Below are 25,027 nucleotides of genomic sequence, written 5' to 3' on the forward strand. Positions count from 1 at the left end.
TAGCCCTAGACAGTCAAATGACAGTCTCTGGTGCCTCCTAAATCCCTGTCATGTCAATACAAAGGGGCAGCCTGGGTGGAAGACTCAATGCTGCGCCCCTAGGAGTCTTGCTAACAAGTTCATTACGCACCAGAAGAGGTGAGGCTGGGGAGAGAGCCTCCATCCTGATTTTGGAACAGTTGTTCACGTTGGAATTTTCACACGCTCCTGCCCCGTCCTGTGCTCTTTCCTTGGCGGGGACTTGTCCGAGGTGCCCTTGTCTGATAATCCTGCCTCTTGCCTCTCTCCCCACACTTAATGCTCTTGTCTTCTTTCTCGTCTTTGAGCAAGCCTAGATGGACTTCACCTCTGGGGTTTTGCACAAATTCTTCCCTCTCCCTGGAAGGCTATGCTCCCAGATCTCTTGCCCGGCTTACTATTATTCAGATTTGCATAAATGTCACCTCCTCAGAGCAGCCTCCTCTGACCTCCTAGTCACACTCCTGTATATCATCCTATTGGCTTTCTTAAGAATTTCTCAATACTTTACATGTTCTTGCTTTGGAATGTTTACTGTCTGTCTCTCCCTAGATCTATGGAAGAGGCTTATCTATTTCATTTCTGAAACCCTGAAGTCTTCACACTCCTAAAACACTGAGTGCTCCCTTAATTAATGAGTAGTTCTGAAAATAAAATTACCTGGGCCTTATATTTGAAATTATGTGCACACGTATTTTTTGGCTTCATAGTCTTAACTCCAAAATACAATAATCAGAGTTTACTATTTTATCTTAGACAGGTTAACTTACCTCCTGCACTTATTTTTTCACATACAAACTAAGTTATGTTTAATATTTTCGCTTTAAAAAAATATAGGATAAATAATAGAACCACTTCTTCGAATGGAATCTATGTATCCATTGCAAAATTCCATTACTAGTCCTGAAAATTCAACCAACATCATCTGATATCATTAGTCCATGCTGTTTATATCAAATTGCGACCATTTTTTTTTTTTCGGAACTTAAAAATGTGTTTTCTTTGACCCGCCCCCACAAGCACCCACATGTGTACCTTCTTAAATTATATTCAAGAACGTTAAGGCAAACCAGTTCGAAATTATAATTATCAGGTCTTCTTAGGTGCTCAAAATCATCTAAACAATCTTCTTTTAGTCCAGAAATTATAATAAAATCACTTAGAATCAATGAATTGATTGGCCATATGTAGGACCATCTCCATAAAATAGATATGCAGAAATATACATAGAATTTCAGTGAGTTCATGAACTCCACAAAGCTTATTTACGAACCCCAATTAGCAGCTTCTGCTTTAAAAAATTTTTATCTTTTTATATTTTACCCTCATGTGTTTTCATTTACAAGCAATTTTTAAGTCTTTAAGAAAGAACAAAATCATTCAACTTAAATTCAAGTAAACAATTTTAATATTTTAGGATTCTCTCTTATGATAAACATTATATAACCTTGGAAACAAGGTTTGAGAATGTCTGATCACTTATTGTTAAATCTTTATTCATATTCATAGTCATGTTTATTTACAAAGTTACAGTTCTAGAGACGAAAAGTAAGGTTAAAATCTCTGAAAGGGCTCCTTAATTTGTTTTAGTTTCTGTTCCCATTTTTAAGGTTCTATATCAACTTCTTCAGTTTGAGGCAAATCATGCACCATGTTCTTTCTCAAAGTGGCCAGTGAGTTGGACTCTTGGTGGCACAGTGACAGATAAATCTTCACTATTTTGGACACTGAGAGAATGATCCTAGTAAGTTCATCCCGAACAAGCATACATCTTTGATTATGAGCATGGTAAACCTCGCTGATACAGGTACAAGTCTGTGTTGCTTTAGTAATGGCCAATCTCATGACCAAAATTTTGAGTCAAATTACATCACGTGTAGATTTTTCCCAACTTGACTGAATTTAAAACAGTATACTTACTTACGCTTTAATGAATGCAGATTTTAAGCCTCAGATAAACTTAATAGATGATGTTTATCTTACCATCACTTTATGCATTTTTAAGTATTAGGCTTTGAAAGAAAATACATTTCTAGGTTAATAAAATAGCGCAATCAAAACCTTTATTATATTTTTCTCATTAAAGTGAAATAGTAAACCAATTGAATGAGAAAAATGGCAATAAAAGATTTAGCATGAAATATTATTCCTCAGGTAATGTCAGGAATATTATGAAAATATACACTTGCTTATAACTGAATCAGAGAAAATGAATGCATTTACCTTTGAAAAGCAGAGGTACTGACTGCCTTCAAGCTTCGGGTTCTAGGACCTTAGGCTGGGAGCTGATGGCCCCACGTGGCTGTTCTTCGGGTTTTGTAATGAGAGAAAATGGAAGAATCTCTCTGGAAGGAAAACTTAGGTCATTTATCTCTCAAGCTGTATCTATTCCATAATGTACAGGGAACACTTTAAGAGTTCTGCCTATCTTTCTTTTCCAGAGTAGAAAACAGGTTCAAAATAAAATAGTCTGAATTATCATAAAGCCAAAAATAAAAATGGAATATTTAAAATTATAATTCACTTAACCAGTGAAAACTGAACACATTAATCTTCTGTAGTTGAGGACCTGCCGCCGTCTTTTGCGTATTGTATTTAGCCAACAACCAAATTTTAATTTTTAATTAGGAGACATTAAAATATAATTAGCAGCAAAGAACAGAATGACAAAGGTACGGAATTTCATAAAGGTCAAAGGAAGCAGCGTTTTTAGCCAAAGCAAGAGATGCTCTAACACGAATTTAGGGAATTACGGTGAGTGCTTCACCTCCCCCACATTCACCTCGAAGACAAATTTTCTAGAAGCAACATTTCTTTTCGACAAGAGTAATAATGATAATAATACAGAAACAGCTGTCAACACCAGCGAGTGTACATTCTTCAGAGTCAAGAGACTCTCAAACCTCAGTAAACACCATGTATAAAGGAACACAGCAAATTCCAACTTAGCACAGACATAGCAAAATTAATTCAGACTGATACAGTTTTGAATACGCACTTTCCAGAATGAAGCAGAGGACAACAGAGGTCGTCTGCAGCTGTCAGACCTGTGGAAGTGAACCAATGTGTTACAAAATCCACGCAGTATATGAATCATCAACGGAAAACAAATGCTTTGTCAAAATAAGTTGGTCAGTGGCCCAACACATAGATATTCTTAAGTATATATTTATATATATAATGATAAAAATCAGCTTGCATGAGGGTCGCAGTACATCTACTTTGAAGTTATAGCACAGATACTATAAGCAATTTACAGAATTTGTCAGATTTGCATATACAGGAATTGCAAAATGAATTAAAATACATTGAAATATAGAACACTCAAAATGTATTTCTATAAACCTCCTAGGATTGATGGAGATTGGCCATAACCAGCACTTTGCCACCATTGAATAAGAACTGTAATCAAGAAAAAGAAGAAAAATCCAAGAAAAAAGTGGAAAACAAACAAAAAAAAATTCTTTCTCGTGTCATTCCTTATTTAAAGTAATGTCCTTCCTGTTGACTTGCAGTGTTGATAGTTTTGTTCTTGCCCCTGAAAGGGGGTTTTGTTTGATGATGTAGCCTTTTGATCTCTCTTTGCTTCCTGAAGCTACTGGGTCCTTTAGTAGGAAATCAGTGGTATCCATAGTAAATATTCCCTATCCCGATGACATTCAGGCCAACCCTTGAGCAGTCAGTGAGTGACTCTAGTCGCCGAAAGAAAAGGGAAAAAAATAGATCTTGCTATTACAAAATGTCCTATCACTTCACACTAATTCTCTTAAAATAAAAGATCAGTGTTTTGCCAAAGAAAATGTGATCAACAAAGCGTGCGATAGCCTCTTCATTTATGCTTCCGAAGCAGGCGCTCCTTGTGTAGTGAATTAGAGTACAGTGGGTGCAGGGTGGTGCTTGGAGTTTAGGGTCAACTTTGCTGTCCGCTCCGTAGATTTTACAGGCCATTTGCTCTTTGCTTTAAGAAGAGAAAGTGATATTGGAAAAAAGTCAGCACTTTAGATTAAAGCAAAGCACCCTTCACAAAGCCACAAACAAGAAGCAGGACAGAAAGTCCATGGCTTGTAGCTATCCTCGCACCTGCGGAAGAAGTTATAAGATATTCGCTCATCTTGAAGATTTCCAACGCTCCTTATTAGGCTGTTTTAAACACATACACATATATATTTAATTAGCTCGCCAGCTTGGCTCTGGTGCTCATGAATGTCTTGGCATGCACTGCAAACAACAACACATACAAAGGATTTCAGTCCCAGGAAGTTGGTGTTGTTTTGTCTGTTTTCAAACAATGCTATCCCACGGCTGGGAACACTGAGAGGGCTAAGTCCAGATACTTTTCCCCCAAGTAATTCCTTGAGGATCATTTCCTAAAGTCATCTGCTTCTTCCTACATTGGTACCTAAAAACACATCCCTGTTTTTCCTACTGCATGACCATAAATCCACAGGGGACATGACACAGCCTGAAAACAGCAGGCTCATCAATGAGGAGGGAGCTTGGTCGAGGGTGGGTGCATTTGGGCATTTACTTTTAGAGTGAGGTGTTTTTTTTTGTTTTTTTTGTTTTTTTTTTTTTTCTCTAATCCTTGAAATCTGGGAGACAGTTAGTGCCACTGGAAACTCCTGAAAGAGCTCCAAGACTATCTCAGGGAATAAACTGAGTTTTGCATTTTTTTCTTCATAGACTTTATTCAATAAGCTGCTAGCTACCATTGACATACTATGTACCTTTATCAGTAAAGAACAAAAATGTGATGAGGATCAAAGCATTTTCTTCTGTCATTTTTAACAGGAGAAAGCTTAAATGTGTTTGAAGGGGGTAAGTGTGGGAAAATGTAACCTTTTGAATACTTCACCTAAATCATGTTTGGGTCCACATTGACAATGACAAAAATTGTGGCAGAATTCCCTGTTCTCTAAAAGTCACTATATGTAGCATAAATATTCAGCTCTTCCAAGGTAGCCATTTAATAAACTTACATGACTTTATTTCTGCTAGGTTACTTTGCCTTACTGGTAGGTGGGCTATATATATTTACCAAAATAGAGTATTGCCTCACAGAAACCTAGTGACCGAAAGAAGACCCAGAGGTTAGTAATGGGGCTCTGTAGAGTGATCCTCTATTCAACGTGGGTGACAAGTTTCAAAAAAATGCAGAAGTGATAGTTCAGTCCACGTGTAGTTCTCAGTACAGAGATCATGCAAGGAAAATGCACCCACTCTATGTAGAACCACTAACATCAGAGCTTTCCAAAATTAAACACGTGTTCTCACTATCTTTTGAAGAGAAATTCTTTGACAGGGATTCATTTGGTGAAATAAAAGAAAGAAAAATAAATTATTAAATGCTTCCCTATACAGGCAATAGTCCTTGATTTCACACAAAGTATGTCTGGTATGAAATATAAGTTTTAAAATGCTAATACAACTTGGTAAAATGATTCACTCTTTAAAAAGTATTGTGTGAAATAATGGTTTTCTTTTCAGCATGGGCATGTCAGATTGGCTTGGGTTTGTTGAAATTGCACCATAATTTATGTCGCCCCTTTCTTAATTAATCAACCTTTCATAGGACAGGCCCAACCCCATTAGCCCAATGAGATATTAAAGAATCAGCTGCTTCATTTTGACCCAGGATTCCCTATCATACTATATCCAGCATGTGCAAGTTAAAGTGTAATTGACGTGAATATTGTAACTGAAAAGAAACCCAATTACACAGTGTAAAGAATACTTTGAGGCTACTTCAATTTTGAACTTCCATCAGATATGTAATAGACTATTGCGGAATGGTACTTTTGTTTTCAGATTGTAATCATTCAGCCACTCTAGGTGCATGCATTTGCTAGCATATTTTTAATTAAATACAATTTATTTTGCCAGAAAAAAATTACAAAGATTTTTCCTGTATAGTAAATTCTAAAGCAAATCTGTATTGTCATCAAATCACTGATCGTTTCTCTCCTTTCTGTTTTTTATTTATGTCTTGAATAAAAAGATAGGTACTTCTTTATCTTTGCAGGCCTAAAGACTTTTAGAAGTGAAATCTGAGAATCTAAAATGCTATAATTTCCCCTGTGTAATTTTAACAGATAATCATCATCGTCATTTTCATTCGGATTTATACTAATTGCATAATGGCATTACTCCTTAGCAAACAGGCTGTGTGGTTTATTGTACGGAAATATTAACTTTGATGTAACAAGTCCACCTTGGCTACTCTGGGCTCATTTTACAGGTAGAAATGCTTGATTTTGTAAAATACTCAAGAGCTGGGATTGCCGTCAGGATCCCTGAGTTCTGATTTCCTCTGCTACCACTCACTTTGCGACCTTAAATGAGATACTTTTTCCCCATTAGTCCTCAAACGAGCATAATAACCGCGTCGAGTTGTTTTACTTTTGTCATATTAGTATGCCAGTATCGGGTTGTGATAGGATTTCTTATTTTGCTTTATTTGGTTTCTTGTGTTCTCTGCTGAGGCCAAACGGAGTAACCTGTTATTCCCTTAATACAATCACACATATAAGCAACAATTGTCCTCAGATAATTGCCAGTCCATTTATCTGTTCCTAGCAGCTAGTTGCAATCTCCCTCTCCTCTGAACTTCAGCAGTATTTTCTTTTGCTAGGCTCTTTACCAGGCCTACATGGTGTGTAATTCATCGTATTTGTATCTTATCTCACTGATTATGTTATTATCTCATTAAAAGCAAGGAGTAAAATTATTTTTGCAATTTTAAAAATTACTTTCAATGTGTAAAATAAGGTCTCGGGAGTTTTAAAACTTTACCCCCAAGACAAAAGACTCTGTGAAGAAGAAAGGAAGATGCTATTATCTAAATTATGTGAAGAAAATGTACAGGCAGCAGGCCTAGATGAAGAGGGGCCTAATAGAACGTAGAGGTTTCTCTTGGACACAGAATGCCACTTCATGACATCCTTCGACATCTATTTAATCATGACACCTTTCACTGGCTTCGGTTTTGTGCTTAAAGATTTTCATAGCGCTCTCGCGAGTCTAGGAGGTGTTTTCTCCATTTTGTAAACGGGAGTGTCTAAGAAGTCTTAGGAGTCTAAGCGGGGCAGAAGCTTGGCTTCCATTTCTCACCCTTTCTCTTCCCCACGCAGCTGTGGTGTGGGTCTCGCCTCCCCTGCGATGCAGCAGGCAAGCGTTTCTCGAGAGACTGTGGCAAATGAAAGCCCGGCCAAGGGGAAACATGAAAAAGCCTTCTAGAAGTGAATTTCACTGTTGCTATGATTTCAGAGAATAACAGACATTCCATCCATTTCATTACAAAAAGGAAGCAACGTTAAAGCAATCCAAGCACAGTAGCTGAGCCCTTGGCAGCCTCCGCAGCCGGGCGGACACAGCGCCCGTCCTCCCCTCCAGCCGACCACCTGGTGCCAGCCAGAGAGGGCCACTGCCTGGAGAGGCCAGGGCCTGCTTGGCACCACCGCCGCTTCCGGAGCAGAGTCTGCAGCACCAGCTCCCGTGCCCGCGCCTCCCACCCCTCCGTGCCCCTCTCCTGTGTCCGCCACGTGGAAGCGCCCCGCTCCCTCCTTTTCAGTTCACACCTCCGTCCGTGCCACCATTTCTTCCCTGCGTCTCGCAGTCACCAGGCTGACCAGTGCCACCTCCCTCTGTGTGCCCACACCGTGCCCTCCGCAACGACTGACACTATTGGTGCCCGGCAACATGCAGTAGGCACTTAGTTAATCCCCGCAACAACCCTGTGTGGCAAATATGCAGATCAGGAACATGTCACCCAGCAGCGTGAAGTGACTCATCCTCACAGGGAGTGACGTAAAGACACAGAAATGAAGAAACAGCAACGGAATCCACTGGCACCAAGCAGAGATCTGCCGCTTTCTGAACCCCCCTCTCCCCCCAGGCAAGCAACCTGGCTCCAATACCTCGCATTTGTTAAATCGAGGTGTGCAGCTATCATTTGAATGTATACTCATCTTTTCAGAGGAAGTGCAGCGCACACAACATAGTTCATATCATATAACATACTTCATACGTGATGTAAAACCTTTTTCCCCAACGCTGAACTGATAAATATTGGATATGAAAACACTATCAGGCTCTTGGTTTTTCTAAACATTAATAAAACGTAAAACTCGTTTATTCTTTGGAATGCACCAAATGTCTTATGCTAAAACAGTATTTTGAAGTTTTCATAGCATAGACTTTGACAGCTTACAAAGGTTCCTCTGAATTCATTTAAATATTCATTTACTACCTGGCTTGAATATTACTCTAACATTCCTTCTTCTTTCCAAAAACCTCTTTTCCAAGCGTTTTATTCAAATTTGGTAGTCTGGGCCCAAGAAAGGCGAGGTTGATGGGTCAAAGTGCCATCAACAGTTTTGTGACAGGCAGGGAATGAGAACCGGAGCTCTGGGCTCTAGAAAGGATCCCAGGGGAGGACGGGGTATTTAATTCAAGGTGCAGAGTGGAGAAAACTAAATAAACAACTTAATTCCAAGTGCATCTGACCAGCTCCAAATATCCACTTTCTCTTGGCTTTGAGCATTTTCTGATGGGTTAATGTTCTATGTAAATACAAGTCCAGTTGGCTTGGACATGGGGCACGTTCAACATTTCCAGGGCATCAGTATGCAGCGTTAGGCATGATACCTGATCGCTTTTTCTCTTCTTTCTCTTTCTGTTTGCGCATCTAATGGAATCAAAAGGCGCAAGAAAAAAGAAAAACAAAAAACAAAAAACAAAACATTTTCTCCCTCACCCACAACCTCACTGTGGCTGCAAGGTCTGAGTCCAGAATCCTCATTTTATAAAAGTGAGTATTAGTAAGGCTCACAGCAACACACCTAAAAATGGAAGTTCTCCAAGAGTAAAAGTACCAACAGTCAGGTACTTTTCCTTCTGTGAACAAGTCCAGCTTATGAAGAACTGAGTGTCCATTACAGCTCTTCGAGCAGACAGGCCCCTTCAACATATTTCTCTTTTATTACAGATGTCAGCTTCAGAAATGAAAATTGCTGGGTGAGAAAGACTGAGCTAGCTTCTAATGCAATTTTTATTCAAGTTTGCACATACTAAATCACTATTTAAGGGGAAAGGGCAAATAATAGAATGATTTTATCCCATGATTTTTTGCAAAGAGTATCTTTTTATTAGAATGCTTATGTGTCCGGTGCCAATTTCTTCCAGAAATCTGTTTTTTAAAAGGAATGTGCTTCACTTTGACCTAATACATAAATTCCCTATTTAATGTGCCCCAGCACGCTGGCAGCAGCCGTTTAAATTTCCTTTCTTGCTTTCCTTTAGTCAGCAAATTTACGGGTCTGTTCCAGTTGTGAGGGCTTTTACTGTAGCGAAGGGAGAGTGGGCTTGTCCATGAACGTAGGTCTACAGGACAGGGCGCATGTCTGCCACTCCATTCACCGGAGGCCCTTTCTGACTCCCCTCTTGCTTAGAACCCTGCTCTGCAGCTGTTGGGCCTTTCTACCTCCACAGCTACTGAAGAGCGGACACGTGTAAGCAACATCACCGCCTTCCTCCTGCCGGGGCCACAGCACATTTGAAAAGAGCACATTTTCGTGGTAGCACCCCCAGCTGAGCGAGAACTGATCTGTGCAGATGAGAGGATGGTTATGATAGAACTGCTAAGAATTTTTAACACCTATGATTTCTTGACCTTTGGCTATGATCCCAAGAGGTAACCATAATCGTTTTACTGAGAAGAAACTGAAACCGAAGGGGCTTATGGATTATGTAACTTGTGGGAGTTTATTCAACTAGTAGGTGGTGAAGCTGAGACTCAAATCCGGTCTCTGTTTGACTCTAGAGCTCAGATGGTACAAATAGATTTGTATCATAATTTAATCTGGCAAGTCTTCGTATCTGAAAACTGTATACTTTCCCAATTCTGCTTATTAAAAATATATAGCAATATGAATGGCTTTGGCAAAATGTAAGGAGAAGAATATAAATTGGTGGAAAAGCAAAAAGAATGCTTTCCAACAATGAAATTCGAATACCACAGATATTTAACAACTGCTTTAATGCATAAATAAGAATGATTTGTAATTAACACTACATTTACTGGCATATAAACAAATGTTGGTAAAATGCTTGAAACTATTCAGTCACAGAGTTTAAAAATGCTTCCTGCCTGTCTGCTTTCATTATTCATTAGCATTCTCTTTATTCATCGTGCATAGGTAGTTATTAATCCAGGATTTATTTGAATGATCACAAATTCCACATTAGGGATTTCACATGTGGTTTTGTTGCCCTGATCATGAATGGTGCTGAATTTGACTAAGGGTTTCAGAAAGTGCATTCAAATACGGGAATGTAACAGAGACAATTGGCATCCACGTGTGCTGGCGTCCTTTCAGTGACTGTGCCCCCAGAGCCCTTCCCCGCCGCAGTGAGGACAGCTTGCCCTGAATTAGGAGGCCAACAGAAGGGCACGCAGCTAGGATTATTGACTACTAACTGAAAAGGGCAGAAAAAAGCGTTTGCATAACTCGTGAGATGAGAAAACAGGGGAAGGTTTGGCTGAACGTCTGAGAAATCGCTCAGCAGTTGGTGAAATAAAGAAGTATCTCTCCTCACCCACACCCTCTTTGCACGTTGCTATAGACTCCCGTCGCCAATACTGTCAGAGAGAAACCTCTCATCAAAGCAGGCAAAACAGCTCATATTTTTAAAGAAATGGCAACGGAGGAACTCAGAGTGAAAAAGTAAAAAACGAAAGAGAAGGAAAGACACCTATCTTCTTATGTAAAGTGAAAAATAAAGACATAGCCATGATTTATAAATATAAATACTAAAAACGGGATTTTATGGCTCATGAATGTCTGACTTTGAGGATGGAATTATTGGAGGACCTAATGTCAACAGGACCTACAAAATCATCAACTATATGCTTCAAAAGACACACCTGTCTTAACACAAGAAAAATGTCTTAAGATTTTACCCGTATTTTTTCCAAGTTTGAGCCAGTGGCTGTATCCTTTTCCTTAATCTAGCTATTTCACATTTTCTGAATTAGAATGCTTTATTAATTATCTCCATTAGCAGAAGTTATCTTCTTGGCTATCAGCATTAAGTAATTAGAAATATTTGAAGCAAGACTTTAAAAATTCGTATCTCATTTATCAAGATATACAAATAAAAGGACAGAAGTAAGTCACTGCTGGGATTTGTTCATCAAACTTTCCAGGCATAATTTGTCATTAAATGTTATTTTACATAAATTATCATCACTAGTATACAATGAAGGATGGTCCAAGGGCTGTTTTTTAATTTTTTCTGACTCTGACGTTGTTTTCTTAAAGGTTCACTAAATTACATTAAAATTCATGTATATTCTTAGCAGTGGTATTATCTTCAGAAGTGCTTCTCACTATTCATAAATCAAAATGTAATTTTCTAGCCCTAAACAGTTAACTCAAAGTACATGCTAAAGGCAATGCGAGCTGCTGCAGTAACACTCAAAGTATCAAGACAGGATTCCTATCTTCACAACCCTTACAATATTTTCCGATACTTTGAAACAGAGTAAGCTTTTAAATTCTAAAGTTTTTTTTTTTTTTTTTTCTAATTAGTGGTTGTGATTCTACTGCTTAATCCCCTAAATGTAGGAATTTTCGAATTAACTATTTACAATGCTAGAAGTTAGAAAATTGCCTTCATAGCATAAGAATTTGTTTAATCAGAAAAATTAAAGATAAAAGATTATATACATGGCTGAAGAACAAGCTCCTCAGGGTGTGGCTGTGAGAGAAGCCATCAAAATCAATCAAGAAAAGCACTGATCTCAAAACAGGGCCCTTCACTGCAGGGCTTGATACCTTTACATTTTAAAATTTGAAGTATCTCACTGCATTATTTAACTTCATTAAAATGTTTGTCTGTGAAGATGATAATACAATTGCTTCATTTAAATTCGTCTTTTAAATTTTCTCTACAGCTTCATATTTGTCAGCTTCATGGAATAAGTCAGGAATAAGAAACTCCTAGATTTCACTATTTGCCTTTATTCAAGCACTGTTTCACCTATAATCAGGTATGTTTTATACCTATAGGATTCTGAATTCATGCAAAAATGCTCTCTCAGCGTCTGTTCTGAAGCAATCGCATTAAATAAAACATTCTCGTTTATAAATCGTCCTGTGTCCTGATTTCCCGTGATGCTGCCCATGACAACGCACTGCTCCTCACTTCCATCTCTCTTGGAATTGGAGGTTGTGTGGAGTTATCTCATTGACAGGAAAAATGGTTGCATGATATTTATTTACTTGTATGTGTTTATTTAATCAATAAAAATTCATTAAGATCACACCTATCTGCTTAGAAAAACAAGTCTAACTTGATGGTCAGATTCTCTACTCAGCCTCCAGGAAATAAGATACAATAAAATACAATGTTCCTGATTTCAGTGCTACTAGCAATTTCTGAATACACTATTTTACAACAGTACTTTAGGTACATGTATGTATATGTGTAGATGTTTTTAAGATTTTGTCATAAACTCTATAGTTACACATCATTATTTTATTTTACTTCTCTTTATTTGTTGAAATATTTTATGTGTTTGCTAATTTATTTTCTCTCGCATGAGACAACTGTTAACCATTATTTAATAGGAAAAAATTTAAATTTTCTTTTTCTGTTCATAACAGTAATGCATTATCATTGTACAAATGTAATAAACAAGCAGAACAATAAAAAATTAGAAAGCATAACTTATATTAACTTCTGCTGTACATTTTCATTTTTTTCTTTCATTTTTCTATGCACATGGCTCAGACTGATTTAAAGTTCTGTTGGCTATATTTTTTCACTTTAAAGTTTTGTATCCTGTATTTTTTCATGTGATATTATGTCCCGAGTCCTTTCTAATGTCACTAAACATTCTTTGAGAACATGATTCTACAAGCTGCTTAATGTTCACTGCATGCTTTAACACATTCACTAGTAACTTTCCTTTTGGTTGTCTGTGTATTTCCAAGTGTATGAAAAACTCTGTAATAAGCATTGCAATTCATGATTGACTTTGATGTCCTTGGAATTACCTCCCAGAAGTATAATTTCAGGAATATACGGGCTGCACAATCTAAAGCCTTGTGACTACTCTTCCCTGACACATTTTCCTTCACAAGAGAAGTACTGATTCACTATGCTGGTGACGATGTAGCAGAATGTCTGATTCACTGTAACCTTTATGAGGCTTGATTTAGAAAATTTTTGCCAATGCTATATTTGTCAAAAATCTTTTTAAATGACAAGGGGTTTTGACTGGGACTGCATCAAATCTGTAAATACTCCTGAAAAGCCTGACATATTTGCAATTCTGAGATGGGTCATCCAAAAACATAGCATTGTAACTCATTTATTCAAACCCAAACTCTCTCAACAAAGTGTTTTAATGGTCTTCATATTTATACTACTTGTTACCAACCTTTTAAAAAAATGATTATGTTTTATATCTTTACTTGTTGCTCCTATTGAGGATTGAATAGTATTCCCAAAATATTTTCTATTTTGGTATTGTGGTTATTTAGAAGATTGACCTAAGTTTATACTTTGAACTTAATTCTATTCATATTATATGATCACTTTTAACATCGCTAAGTGATTAGGAATGGGTTACAAAATCATAGCATGTGTAAACACTGACAATTATTATTTTCCTAAGTGGCAGACACAAATATTTCCTTGTTTGATGCTTTACTTTTTAGTTACATTTTAGTTAAATAAAATTTTTAAATTATAGTTAAAATATTTTGACTTGCAAATTATTTTGTAACTTTTAACCTTCAAAGTCTCAAGTATTTTATTTTATGCTAATTTTCCTACATTTGATTTTTCTTTTCTGCTTCGCTCTTTCATTGGCGTTGATTTGGATACATGTTGTAAATGGTAATCATATGTCTCCTTTTAGCATTATTAAATAAATCTTTCTTTAATTATTACATTTTTAATTCATTAGATATTATAATTTTAGGGCTTTCCAGGCTTGTTTGATTATCTTTAATCTCTATTCATATTTCTGTTTCTTCATTATCCTTTTAAATGTTATTTAGTAGCATATTTTCTTATCTGGTAGGTAAAGAGGTAGAGAACTAGGCATTGCTGAGCTCGCTCACGTGCTAGGTTTATTCTGCTAGATTTTTGAAATCCATTATCCCATTTAATGTTAAAAATGACCCTTGGCAGATAAGTATTACCATATCAGTTTTATACATAAGACTCTGAAGTTCAGAGAGATTTTGTGAGCAGCTCACACAAAGGAACAAGCTAGTAGATAGCAAGTCTAGAAATCAAATCTATATCTACCTGGTAACATAAACGATGACATTTTCATTATGGATTTATATTCCTATTTTATTTTTGCCTCTTTTTAAGGCTTGCAATGATATTCTAGTAACTTGTTTCTGTTTTCAGATGTATTGCTAATTACTTTGTGACTTGAAAAACTCAGAATGCTATTTTTGAAAGCTTGAATTTAATTAAGAGGAACAGCCGGTTTGTATAATCATGGCTTCAGAATACCTGTTATTCAGGTTGCAATTTAAATTCTTAAAAATCCTTTGGAATTGTATCATGTTTTACCATAAAGATCTAGTTAGATCCTTGGACAAGACATCTGCTGGCTAATATGTTGTGCTTATTTAGAGGGAAATTTATCATCAATTGATGGCATTGTGACAGAAGAAAAAAGAAAGCTCTGAAATTAAAAACCATAAAACATAAGCCAGAAATGAGGCTCTAGTCTTCCTTCCTTAACCCATCACTTCCTCACATCCAGCAAAGAAAATATTTGCCTAGAAGAACCAGGTGGTAAAGGCCATTAACTCTAACCATTTCATTGCTGATAACTGTATCTAAGCATATGCAATAATAGTCATCTTATTACAGCAAGTCGTCACCATTTACAGAGGCATTATTAAGTGCCAGTCTTCACATGTTGATAACTTCTTTTAATTGTCAAAACCCTGTTAGGATTGCAGTATAGTTCTCATTTAAGAATTGAGGAAACAGGCCGGGTATTCCCGACGTTTTGGGAGGTTAAGGCGGGTGGATCACTTGAGGTCAGGAGTTCAAGACCAGCCTGGCCAACATAGTGAAACCCTGCCTCTACTAAAAATACAAAACTTAGCTGGGCGTGGTGGTGTGCACATGTAATCCCAGCTACTTGGGAGGCTGAGGCAGAAGAATTGCTTGAACTCGGGAGGCGGAGGTTGTAGTGAGCTGGGATTGTACCATTGAACTCTAGCCTGGGCAACAGAGCAAAACTCCATCTCAAAAATAAAATAAAATAAAAAATAAAAAAGAAAGAAAGGAATGAGGAACCAGACATACAGTGCTATGAGTGATGGGGCTGAGATGCGAAGCAGCCTTCCTCCACTGCTGTGTGCAGTGCCTCTACCAATGAGTAGGCAGAGGCAGAAGGTCTGAGGAGTGTGTCCCTGCTCATCTCCGCCCCTCCATCGCTCAGATGAAGATACTGATCCATCCTATCAGTGGCAGAAGTGGTCCTTGGAAGAAAGAGCTATTGCCCTTCCTTGCTCTTTTAGGATATGCATTATTAGGACCAACAGAGTGAAGCCTTTCTAGCAATTTCTCAACACTTTGGTCATCTATCCAGGAAGCTGCTCTTCTGGTAGCTTCCTGAAGTCACAGATATCACGGAATCACTTGAGACAAGTGCTTAGAACGTTGGCAAATTCTGTTTCATGTCTCCTTAATTACAGAGAAACTAGTAGTCATAAGCAAGCCTTTGTGTGGCCAGTTATGAATGGAAAAGCCCGTCCAACCTACAGCGAGGCCTTGATATTATGAGCCCAAATAGTTTCTGAACTTCCATGAGTAAAATTAAATATGGTTTGCAGGAGCACTTAACCACTATAGACTCTTAACCTACATAATTCTGGTTCAAACATAGCCCTCCAGATTCCTTGGCCTGTGTTATCCAAATCATTGCCTCAAATCTATTTTTCATCTTATTCACAGACACTTGATTTACATCGTTGCCGTTTATACAGTGGAATTACAATGATCAGATTAATTTCACCTGTGTAAGCAGCCAAGTTGTATCGTTTAATTGAAAATCAGTAGTAAGATCTGAATTCCATGACTGACTCTACCTCAAAGCAGGGCACCATTTACCCACATATTAAATGAGACGATCTACCTGAAAGGGCCCTCAGCCCCTCATCTCCCTCTTTCCCACAGCTTTGACGTGCTGTGCTAAGATCAATCCTGCTGAATATGGCCACTCTGGGCTCCCGGCAGCTTTTGCAGCAGCTGCCTCTCGACAGTCAGGTTCACATCACGGGGAACGCACAAGAATCGTATTTCGGAGTTCAGAGAATTAGCATTCCTACTGAGCTACTACAGACCTCACTCACGGAGACACAAATGCCACCTTTGCCATGGCCACTTTCCTTACAAATCCCAGCTGCTGATCACAGGAGTGAACAGCTTCGCAGAAGTTCATCCCCACACTGGAAACAGTAAGAGCAACAGAACAGAGCCTCTAAGAAAAGTATTTAAACTCATTTTCAAAATCTGCTGTATATTTTACACTTCACATATCTCAATTCAGACTATTAAAAAAAAAGAAAAAAAGAAAAGTATTTTGCAGCATGACGCAGATACACATACAGATATATGTCTCATAGTAAACGATAAGAAGAAAATTTTTTTAGTCCCTCAAAACTTTAAAAAGCTAATGATTCTTTTAACTTTGGCAACATAGCATGCTTATTTCTGGTTCTCCACTCAGGTATGCTGATGCTGTAGGCGCTGGGCGGAGTCCCAGAATATGAAATTTTAACAAGTTCCCTGATGAGTCTGGCAAAGGGAGATACAGTAGTCACTTTGAGAAACACTGTTTGGGAGTCTTGATCGGTTCTAGAACAGTGGCAAAGTTATCTAATTATGAAAACATGATTATAAAAAAAATAATAAGAACATGAGTCCCACTTGTTTAGGGCACATAAAAGTATTGCAAATACAAGTTATAATATTTGTAGTCAAGAAGTTATAGTTAGGGTGATCAAGGGTCCTGGTGTGCTTGAGAGTAAGAGGTTCCAGCATGTGTGACTTTGAGCACTAAAAGTACAACAATACAATTCAAAGGAAGTATAAACAAACTGCTGAGAATTTGATGTGCAAACAACCAATTCTGACTAAGAGAACAGGAGAGAGCTTTAAGTTTGCATTTGAGTAGGAACTTAGCAAACAGGAAAACACTCACACACAAGAAACAGCATTTGCAAAGCCATACAGGTCACACAGTAACTGGAAACATTCAGGCAACACCAAACGGAAGGACTAAGTGAGATCAGGAACTCAGAAGAAACAAGGCTGGAAGTCAGACCGCGAAAACTAACGTTGGCACTTTGAAAATAGTAACCATTTCTGCTCTGTTGTCCTTTGCATTCGAGTTGAAACAAGAAATTGTGATTGGAATAGATGAGCACAGTGAAGAGGGCCTGTGTTGGCAATGAAACCGTTATTGGTTAGAACAGAAAAGACCCAGATTCTCCAGGACGTTTTAGGGAGACCATTGCTAAGACAATTCAGTGTGACAACTGGCGGAAGAGATGAGCACATTTTCCCTGCTTCCTCAAGATGGACGACTACGATGACGCTGTTAAAAGAGCTTGGGAACACAGCAGGAAGAACGTTTCTTTTCTGGCGAGAAAGCCAAGATAAATTCAGTTTTCAATATTTTGAGTATTAGGGGTCTGATCTGGATATCAATCGCGAAGCAAACCTCGCTACAACCCAGTGCCTTAAAATGACAGATCATCCTCTGTCTCTGTTCTGTGTGTTTTCTGCGCTTAGCTGGGCAGTGCAGTGAGACAGCCACTGGAGCTGCCGCCGGAGGAAGCCTGGAGTGACCCGATGCCCAAGGCTGCTTCCTGGCTTGCACACCTAGGGTCCTGGCTGGGCTTCACTCAGTAAGGTGGCAAAGCCATAGAGGTCACACAGTAACTGGAAACATTCAGGCAATACCAAACGGAAGGACTAAGCGCGATCAGGAACTCAGAAGAAACAAGGCTGGAAGTCAGACCGCGAAAACTAACGTTGGCACTTTGAAAATAGTAACCATTTCTGCTCTGTTCCATGGTGGCTGGCTTCCAGGAAGGCTCAGCGGGCGCTGTTAAGGATAGGTCTCAGCCTCAGTAAAGGATCGGTCTGGAACTGGCACAGCTCACTTCATACTTTATTGGGCACATACACAGCGTGGTCGCAGGCCAGCCGGCCTTTGCTCAGGGGAAGGAAAAGAGGCTTCAATGGGCGGGATGGAGACGAGTGTGCAGACATCCTTACTGCTCTGCAGTTCTTACCGGATATACATGGAGATGCTTTGGGGACAAGAGTGAACGTGAGTCTGGATCTACGGAAATGAGGCACAAGTACAAAGGTGCATGGGACAATTTTCGAAGAAAATTGAGCAGTCAAAACCATGGAAATGAATGAGAAGATCGGGGAGCCGACAGTAGGAAAAGAACTATACTTAACAGAGGAATTTAGCGGGGGAGGCCAATAAAGGAGACGGGAATGCTGGGAGCCAGTAAATAAGGGAGCAGCCTGCAAAGAGAAGAGAGGTAAGAGTATCAGGAAGGAGCGATCAAGGGAGAAAGGCTGCCTAGAGATGGGGAAGGGCGCGATGTAAGAAGAACTAGAAGCAGGAGGCACCAGTGACTTAATGACAGCCTCGGGAGTGTGACTGACCTGGGCAATTGACCTGGAGGAGCCAGCACACAGCTTTGCACAGCAGGGGCCGACCCACGGCCAGGATCGGGGAGGAGGAGCAGGAAGCTGCTTGTAGCTCTGTGTGCCCTTGGGAAGGTGGGGAGGGGTCGGTAGGAAAAAATGAAGACAGAGAGGACACAGGAAGGGCTGGCAGAGGGGAGGAAACGTTTGGCTTCTGGAAGGATTGGAGACACCAGATGAGACAGGAAGAAGCAAGTAGAGAAAGCCTTCGTATATTGGGACATTTGGGAGCATGGTGGAGGGCCGCTGCGTCCTGTGCTATCTGTGAAGAGGGACCTAAAGCCCTGCATCCTGGTCAAGATCCTGGGACTTCCACAGCCAGCTGTACTTGGAGACACCGTCCTCTCGGAAAGGCCTTTCTTCACCATATTTGCTTGTATGAACTCTCCCTAGCCTCCAAGCCCCTTCTTCCAGGGTGCCCTCCCTGACTCCTCCAGCGAAAAGCAGGAATTCACATTCTCAGAACATCTATAGAACATTTTTTCTGCTTCTAACTCCATGTATTGCTTTCCTGATATATCCCATTTATTGGCATCTCCTCGTTCTAAGCTTCTTGCAAATACGGCCAAAAAAAAAAGGGGAGGGGGCAGAGGGGAGTGGGTTTGATGTCATCTAAGTTGGCCATGTACACAAAACTGGAGAGTATTCAAAAGCCAAGTTTTGTTTGTCTGTTTGCCTGTTTTGCTTCAATATTTTAATTGTTGATTACAAAATGGAGGTAGAATTCAAATAATTTTATGAGTTAAGGATTTATAAAGATAAAGAAGAAACAACTTCAAGACGGAGGGGAAGTCCCATGCTCAAAAACTTCTGAAAAATATCTGGAAAAAGTATGGGACTAGCCATATTAAATAACAGTTAACTTTATCTTGTGATAGGTAGATGGGCCAGAGACTGTCTTTCCCATCTTCTTCTATTGATGTAAATCTCTGCTCTAGAAAAACTGCTTAAATGAATTGTATAGAAACTTGAAGATTTTACATGAAATTATTTTCAGCTAATATGTTCTCCTTCGTGGAAACAGAAATTCTTTGACAGAAAAATAGCATGAATGAAGAAGTGAGTGTTTCGGTCTAAATAATTTAGTCAACTAAGTCAAAGATGATGATGAAAATAAAGGGCCCAACAGGCCAGCTCTTTGTGACAGAGGTTGATGTGACAGTGTCCCATATACCACGGATGAAGGATGCCTGTTTGTGACAAACAATAAAAGATGAAAGCCATTGGCTTGGAAAAGCGAGATTTTGGTTTTTGTGCCTTCACCACATCTTGCCTTTCATAGAATAATGAAATAAAGTTGCATGATAAATAGAATGTACAAAGATTTTGTTTTCTTGCAAACTGAAATACAAATTCTTTGAGGAGAAGTGTGTCTTCCATGTTTGTGTCCCTGTGCCTACATGTGACTTCCTGGGAGGGATGGAAGGTGAATAAATGAATGGATAAATGAAGCGTGGGTATTAAAATAAGCTTTATTTGAATAAAATCGGAAAATTGTAAGGCAAAAATCATAAATCAGAATGTGGGTATTACAGTGAATATAATATATAAATATCCCCCCCGATACTGAATTATGTATAATAATTGTGCAAGTATAGGAACTTACACACAAATCAAGTGAGTGGCTAGACTGCCCCAGCCTCTGAAATAGAAGTTAGAAAATGTTGATAGAAGTATATAAAAATATTATCCAGTATTCACTGGTTGGAAACACTGAAATTAAATATTTTGAGATATTTCAGGTTACTCTTTGGTGTAAGCAGATATTCTTATTAAACAGGACTTTTCATGAATATAGAATTCATGAGTCATTTTTTTCTCTCTTTCTACCTTTAACTCTAGGGAAAGCCATTTTGTATCTAAGGCTGGCAATGGGATGAGAGCAGTAACTTTTATTTGAAAATTGTTAGAAGAGACCCAGAGTTCATCATTTAGCACTAATCACAGTGCTAAGAGATAAGAAAATCAAGTAGATGTCTTTAGATTGCATTATTGAACTGCAAAAGCTAACAAAATATTCTAGAAAGAGATAAAACATTTCACTCTACCCTTGGAATTCTTCGTTTGGAATAGGTGATCTGTCTGATTTTATTCTGCAGAACAGATCATGACATCGAACTTGGAACAGTCTGCACAGGATAATAATTGCATTTCCATGATTTGGAGTTCTTGCAAATTAGGTTGTAAATTGTCTGCCGAGGCTACTCTATAATCTTGCCTGTAGTGTCTAACTTCTTTTGTGATAATGTGAAGAAAGAGGGGAAAATCACTCCAAAGACATTAAATACATCTTTCTCAAATAATGGTTACAAAGTTGTAACCATCATTTGGTTACCATTACATTTAGCGTATACCTGTGTATTTGTGTGTATTGATACACACACACATGTATTCCAGCTATATTCCTTTGTCCTTTGACTTGGGAAACAGAAAAGACCATAAAGAAAAAAATTAGACAAATCCACACGTTGGGCTTCCACAGAGGGGCTAAGCCAATCTATTCATCAGACTGACGTAAATTACAATGACCACGGCTTGTCAGGAGAGTTGCTCAGCTACATGATAAGGCAGGGCAAACTTAGAGAACCCTAATCCAAGTGCCCTCCCTACACATCTACACATCACGTCCATTAGGAAGTAAAGTATTAAGAGAACACCTATCTTGGCATACAATATTTTAAAAGCATTGTTCACAAGCAAGGACTTAACGATACATACCTATGTGTATTTCTTCATATATATTTATATATACATTTGACATACGTATTTATATATATTTAATATATATAAAGTATATGTATTTGATTAGGATGATTTCTGAGTTGTGTGTGTGTGTGTGTGTGTGTGTGTGTGTGTGTGTGTCTGTCTGGGACGATACGAGATGAGATGTCAGAAATCCTAGTGAATATCAGACGTTTTAATTTAATGGCTGAAGACAGCTTAAGTATTAATAATATAATTTTCCCTTACTGATGTTGGCATCCATACATCTTCATGATAAAATATAGAGGGAAAAAACTAAAAAAGGATTAAGCAGGTATGTTTGTGTTCCCTTCATCCCATGCCATGTGTTTGAGGAAATCAGATGGCCTTGGGGTTGTGCAGGACACTGCTCATTCCAGAAGTCTTTATCCCATATTCCATATCAAGGTTAAAATGTCCATGCGTTTCCATTGGCTGAATGACTGCATATATTAATGCCATTCAGAACAGCTTTAACTTGCACAGCTGCCTTCAGAATCCTGTGACTAAGCTTCTAAATTGGCCTGGAAGGCGCATTCACAGGAGTCGCCTTATCTCTGCACCACTAACTGCCTTCCAGCCCCACTCCGTCCTTCCATTATCGTCATCTCAGGCAGCTGAGGGTTTCTCCTTCAAAATCAAAAGCCCTTGGAGAATAGTCCTGCTTAGAGCTGTGGGTCGCTGAAAATGCATGATATGGCATGTCTCTCTCATTTACATTTTGATTAAGTGAAAGCCTCTTAATTTGGGTCATTATCGATACATAAATCTGTAGAGAAAATGAACATGCATTTGTAATGTAACCAACATTACATGATTTATTGTTCTTATAATGTGTAAATACAGAAAGGAAAAAAAGCAGAGTCCAGCTCTCAGATGCCCTGGAAAGGAAGCACCACCAGGGGACTCACCAGACGCACCTACATGCTCTGAGCTCTGAGGGGATCGCTGCCGGCTCGGGGCTTACCTCGCACGATCACCTGCCCTGAGCTACGTCTCTGATTTTAAAAACCGTCATTCACAAATCTGTCTACTGCGTACGGCTGACCTTTCTGCGGAGGGTTTGTGAGTGGTGAAATAAAAGGCTCAAAATGGGTTTCCATACCTGATTGTGGACTTTGTTTGGGGATTTTGGCTACCGCTTGAGGACTGGAGGTGGAGTGCGTTCGCTGGGTGGCAGAGCCGTGGATGCTGCTGGGCACAGCTGCGGAGACGTTCTTGCGAGGCTTCGTGTCCTGCAGCCACATGGGCGAGGCTTCGAAGGCCTGCATCCGGCGGGCATGGCTGTTGGCGTTGACTTTGAGATAGGCCTGGGCCTTGTGCTCCTGAAGCTCCCCGTAGTTGGCATCAGTCACCCGGCACTCGTATAAGCCCTCGTCCTTTTTCCTCACCTTGGAAATCTGAAGCTTGTGGGAGATGTCATTGCCTTGGACTTTCACTGTCTGAAAAATCGCAGGTGAAAAGAAACGAAGTGCCACATCAAATGCTTTTGTTCCCATTTTTCACCCTGAACTTGCTAACACTGGAAAGGTGAAGGGTCTTAGGAGCCCCTCAGCCATAGTGAAGGAGCTTTATATTTTCTTAATGTCACATCTGAAGGCCTTAGTCACCCTATTCCACCAACCCCTGCACTTGCAGACTCGGGCTAATTAGTTCAATGCAGCCAGTGCCAGATTCGGTCATCCTGCGGCCTCCGCGGTCCACTGCCAGGAGCTGCTCGGTCATTTTTCCATCATGGGATTGGCAGTCCTCTGCCTGCTTAACTCAGTTCAATGAGGCACAAGCCACTGAGGCCAACTCTATAGGTCAAACAACGTCTTTTTTTCCCTGTGGTCTATAAACCAACCCCCTCAACTCTGAGACATCACAAAACTATTCTGTTGGTCACAAGTTGGAGTGAGAATGCATTTGTATTCCCACACTGGGATGACCACTAAAGGTGCGGTTAAGACACTTGGATATTAATATTCTTCCTCTTAAATTTTAGATGTGGGCTTGCTTCTCGTCATGGGGTGGCAGGGCTGGGGGTACAGCTTCACATCTGAAGTCTTGTTACTCAAAATCCCAAGCCATTATAGGCACTTGATGCCATCGATCAAACACTGGCTTGATTTTCAAAACTGAAATTAGCTTTCTTATTGCTGCTAAGTTTTTCAGATTAACCACAAGATCATATATCTGATATATATGTTAGACATAATATATGATTTATATTCTATATAATGGATTAGATATAGAAGCATCTTTATCAGAACAGTTAGCTTTGGGACATAATCATATGTTCTTCATAACTGAGACATGATCGGTTTCATAAGACATTTGGGATTCAAGAATTTGGTTGATTTTGAAAGATACAGAAAAGAAGTGAAGGAGGCCAAAAGTTATTTTTTCTGCTAATGACCACCACCCTTTCAAAGCGCCATAAATTATTAGGAAAATCTGAGAGATACTCATCTGTTTTTACATATAGAGGTATATATACAAATCATTTCCAACATTTGAACCATATGTATTTATGTGTATATAAAATTACATATAAATACGCTAATACCATAACAATGGAAACTAACACTTCCATGTTTATTTTGGGTTAAATCCCCTAATAAAGTTTGAGGTAGTTAGAGTTTATTATCCCATTTTATAGTTGAGTAAACTGAGGCTTGGGTGTTTGGGTCAGTGATTTCCAACACTGAGTGTACATTAGAATAATCTGGGATGCTATTGAAAATACTGCCATGTGGCGTAAAGCAGAAACATTAAGTCTGCATTTCTAGAGGGTAGAGCTTATATCAGTATTTCATAAAAGCTCTCTTGGGAATTCAAAGTTAGTAACTACTGGTTGAGAACATATGTTCAAGGTGATACAGTGGATAAACAGGGAGCAAACTACTTTCTGCCTCAGTCTGTGTCTAGAACTCTCTTCCACTCATTAACTTTTATGCACTGTTGCCATAGGTAATACTGTCAACAGCTGTGTGTGGAATCATGTTTCTCATTGTATGCATCCAGAGGTCAGGATGCGTCAGGCTATTTTTGTCAGCGGTCTTTCAATGATAGGGAGATGGGTGAACGGTGAAGGTGGAATGGTCACCAAAAAATCTAATTATATATGGATGTGAAAAGTAAAATATTTAAGAAAGGTAGATTTCACCAATAAAGCTTTTCTAATATTGTAGGAAAACAACAGTTTCTGTGGTATGAGAATAATTATTCTAAAAAGTCAGAAATTTTATGAGTTATAAATCAGAGTTTATGGTTGATATTTCATCTTTGTTATTATTTCTTCCATGTTGAGATTACACATTTAGATCACAGAACCAGATTCTGTGTAAATATATTTGCACATTTTTAGTTATGATGTCAACTCCAATCTACCACTTTATGCTTTTGTAAGAGCTTTAAATGTATTTTCTTTTAAAATGTCGGTCATTGGGATTTTAGATTCCTAAAAACAAGTAACTAGTATGTCTACACTTAGCAGATTTCC

At 38.9% G+C, this 25,027-nt stretch overlaps 1 protein-coding gene across 7 annotated transcripts in view; it reads right to left on the reverse strand.

The window, feature by feature from the left end:
- Nucleotides 1–1,403: 1,403 nt before the first annotated feature.
- The window catches only part of VSTM2A (V-set and transmembrane domain containing 2A), a 31,570-nt gene continuing 7,946 nt past the window's right edge, over nucleotides 1,404–25,027 (reverse strand). For 2 of the 7 annotated variants that reach the window (XM_074379669.1, XM_074379668.1), the window contains 2 exons: nucleotides 22,646–22,982; nucleotides 4,246–18,386 (listed from right to left, as the gene is read on the reverse strand). In XM_074379669.1, coding sequence (XP_074235770.1) covers nucleotides 18,238–18,386; nucleotides 22,646–22,982 — 486 coding nt within the window. In that variant the 3' untranslated portion in view covers nucleotides 4,246–18,237. The other 5 variants (XM_039462162.2, XM_039462161.2, XM_039462165.2 and 2 more) reach the window with 5 other exon arrangements.

Source organism: Saimiri boliviensis, chromosome 10 (assembly GCF_048565385.1).
Source record: "Saimiri boliviensis isolate mSaiBol1 chromosome 10, mSaiBol1.pri, whole genome shotgun sequence".
NCBI classification, from domain to species: Eukaryota; Metazoa; Chordata; class Mammalia; order Primates; family Cebidae; genus Saimiri; species Saimiri boliviensis.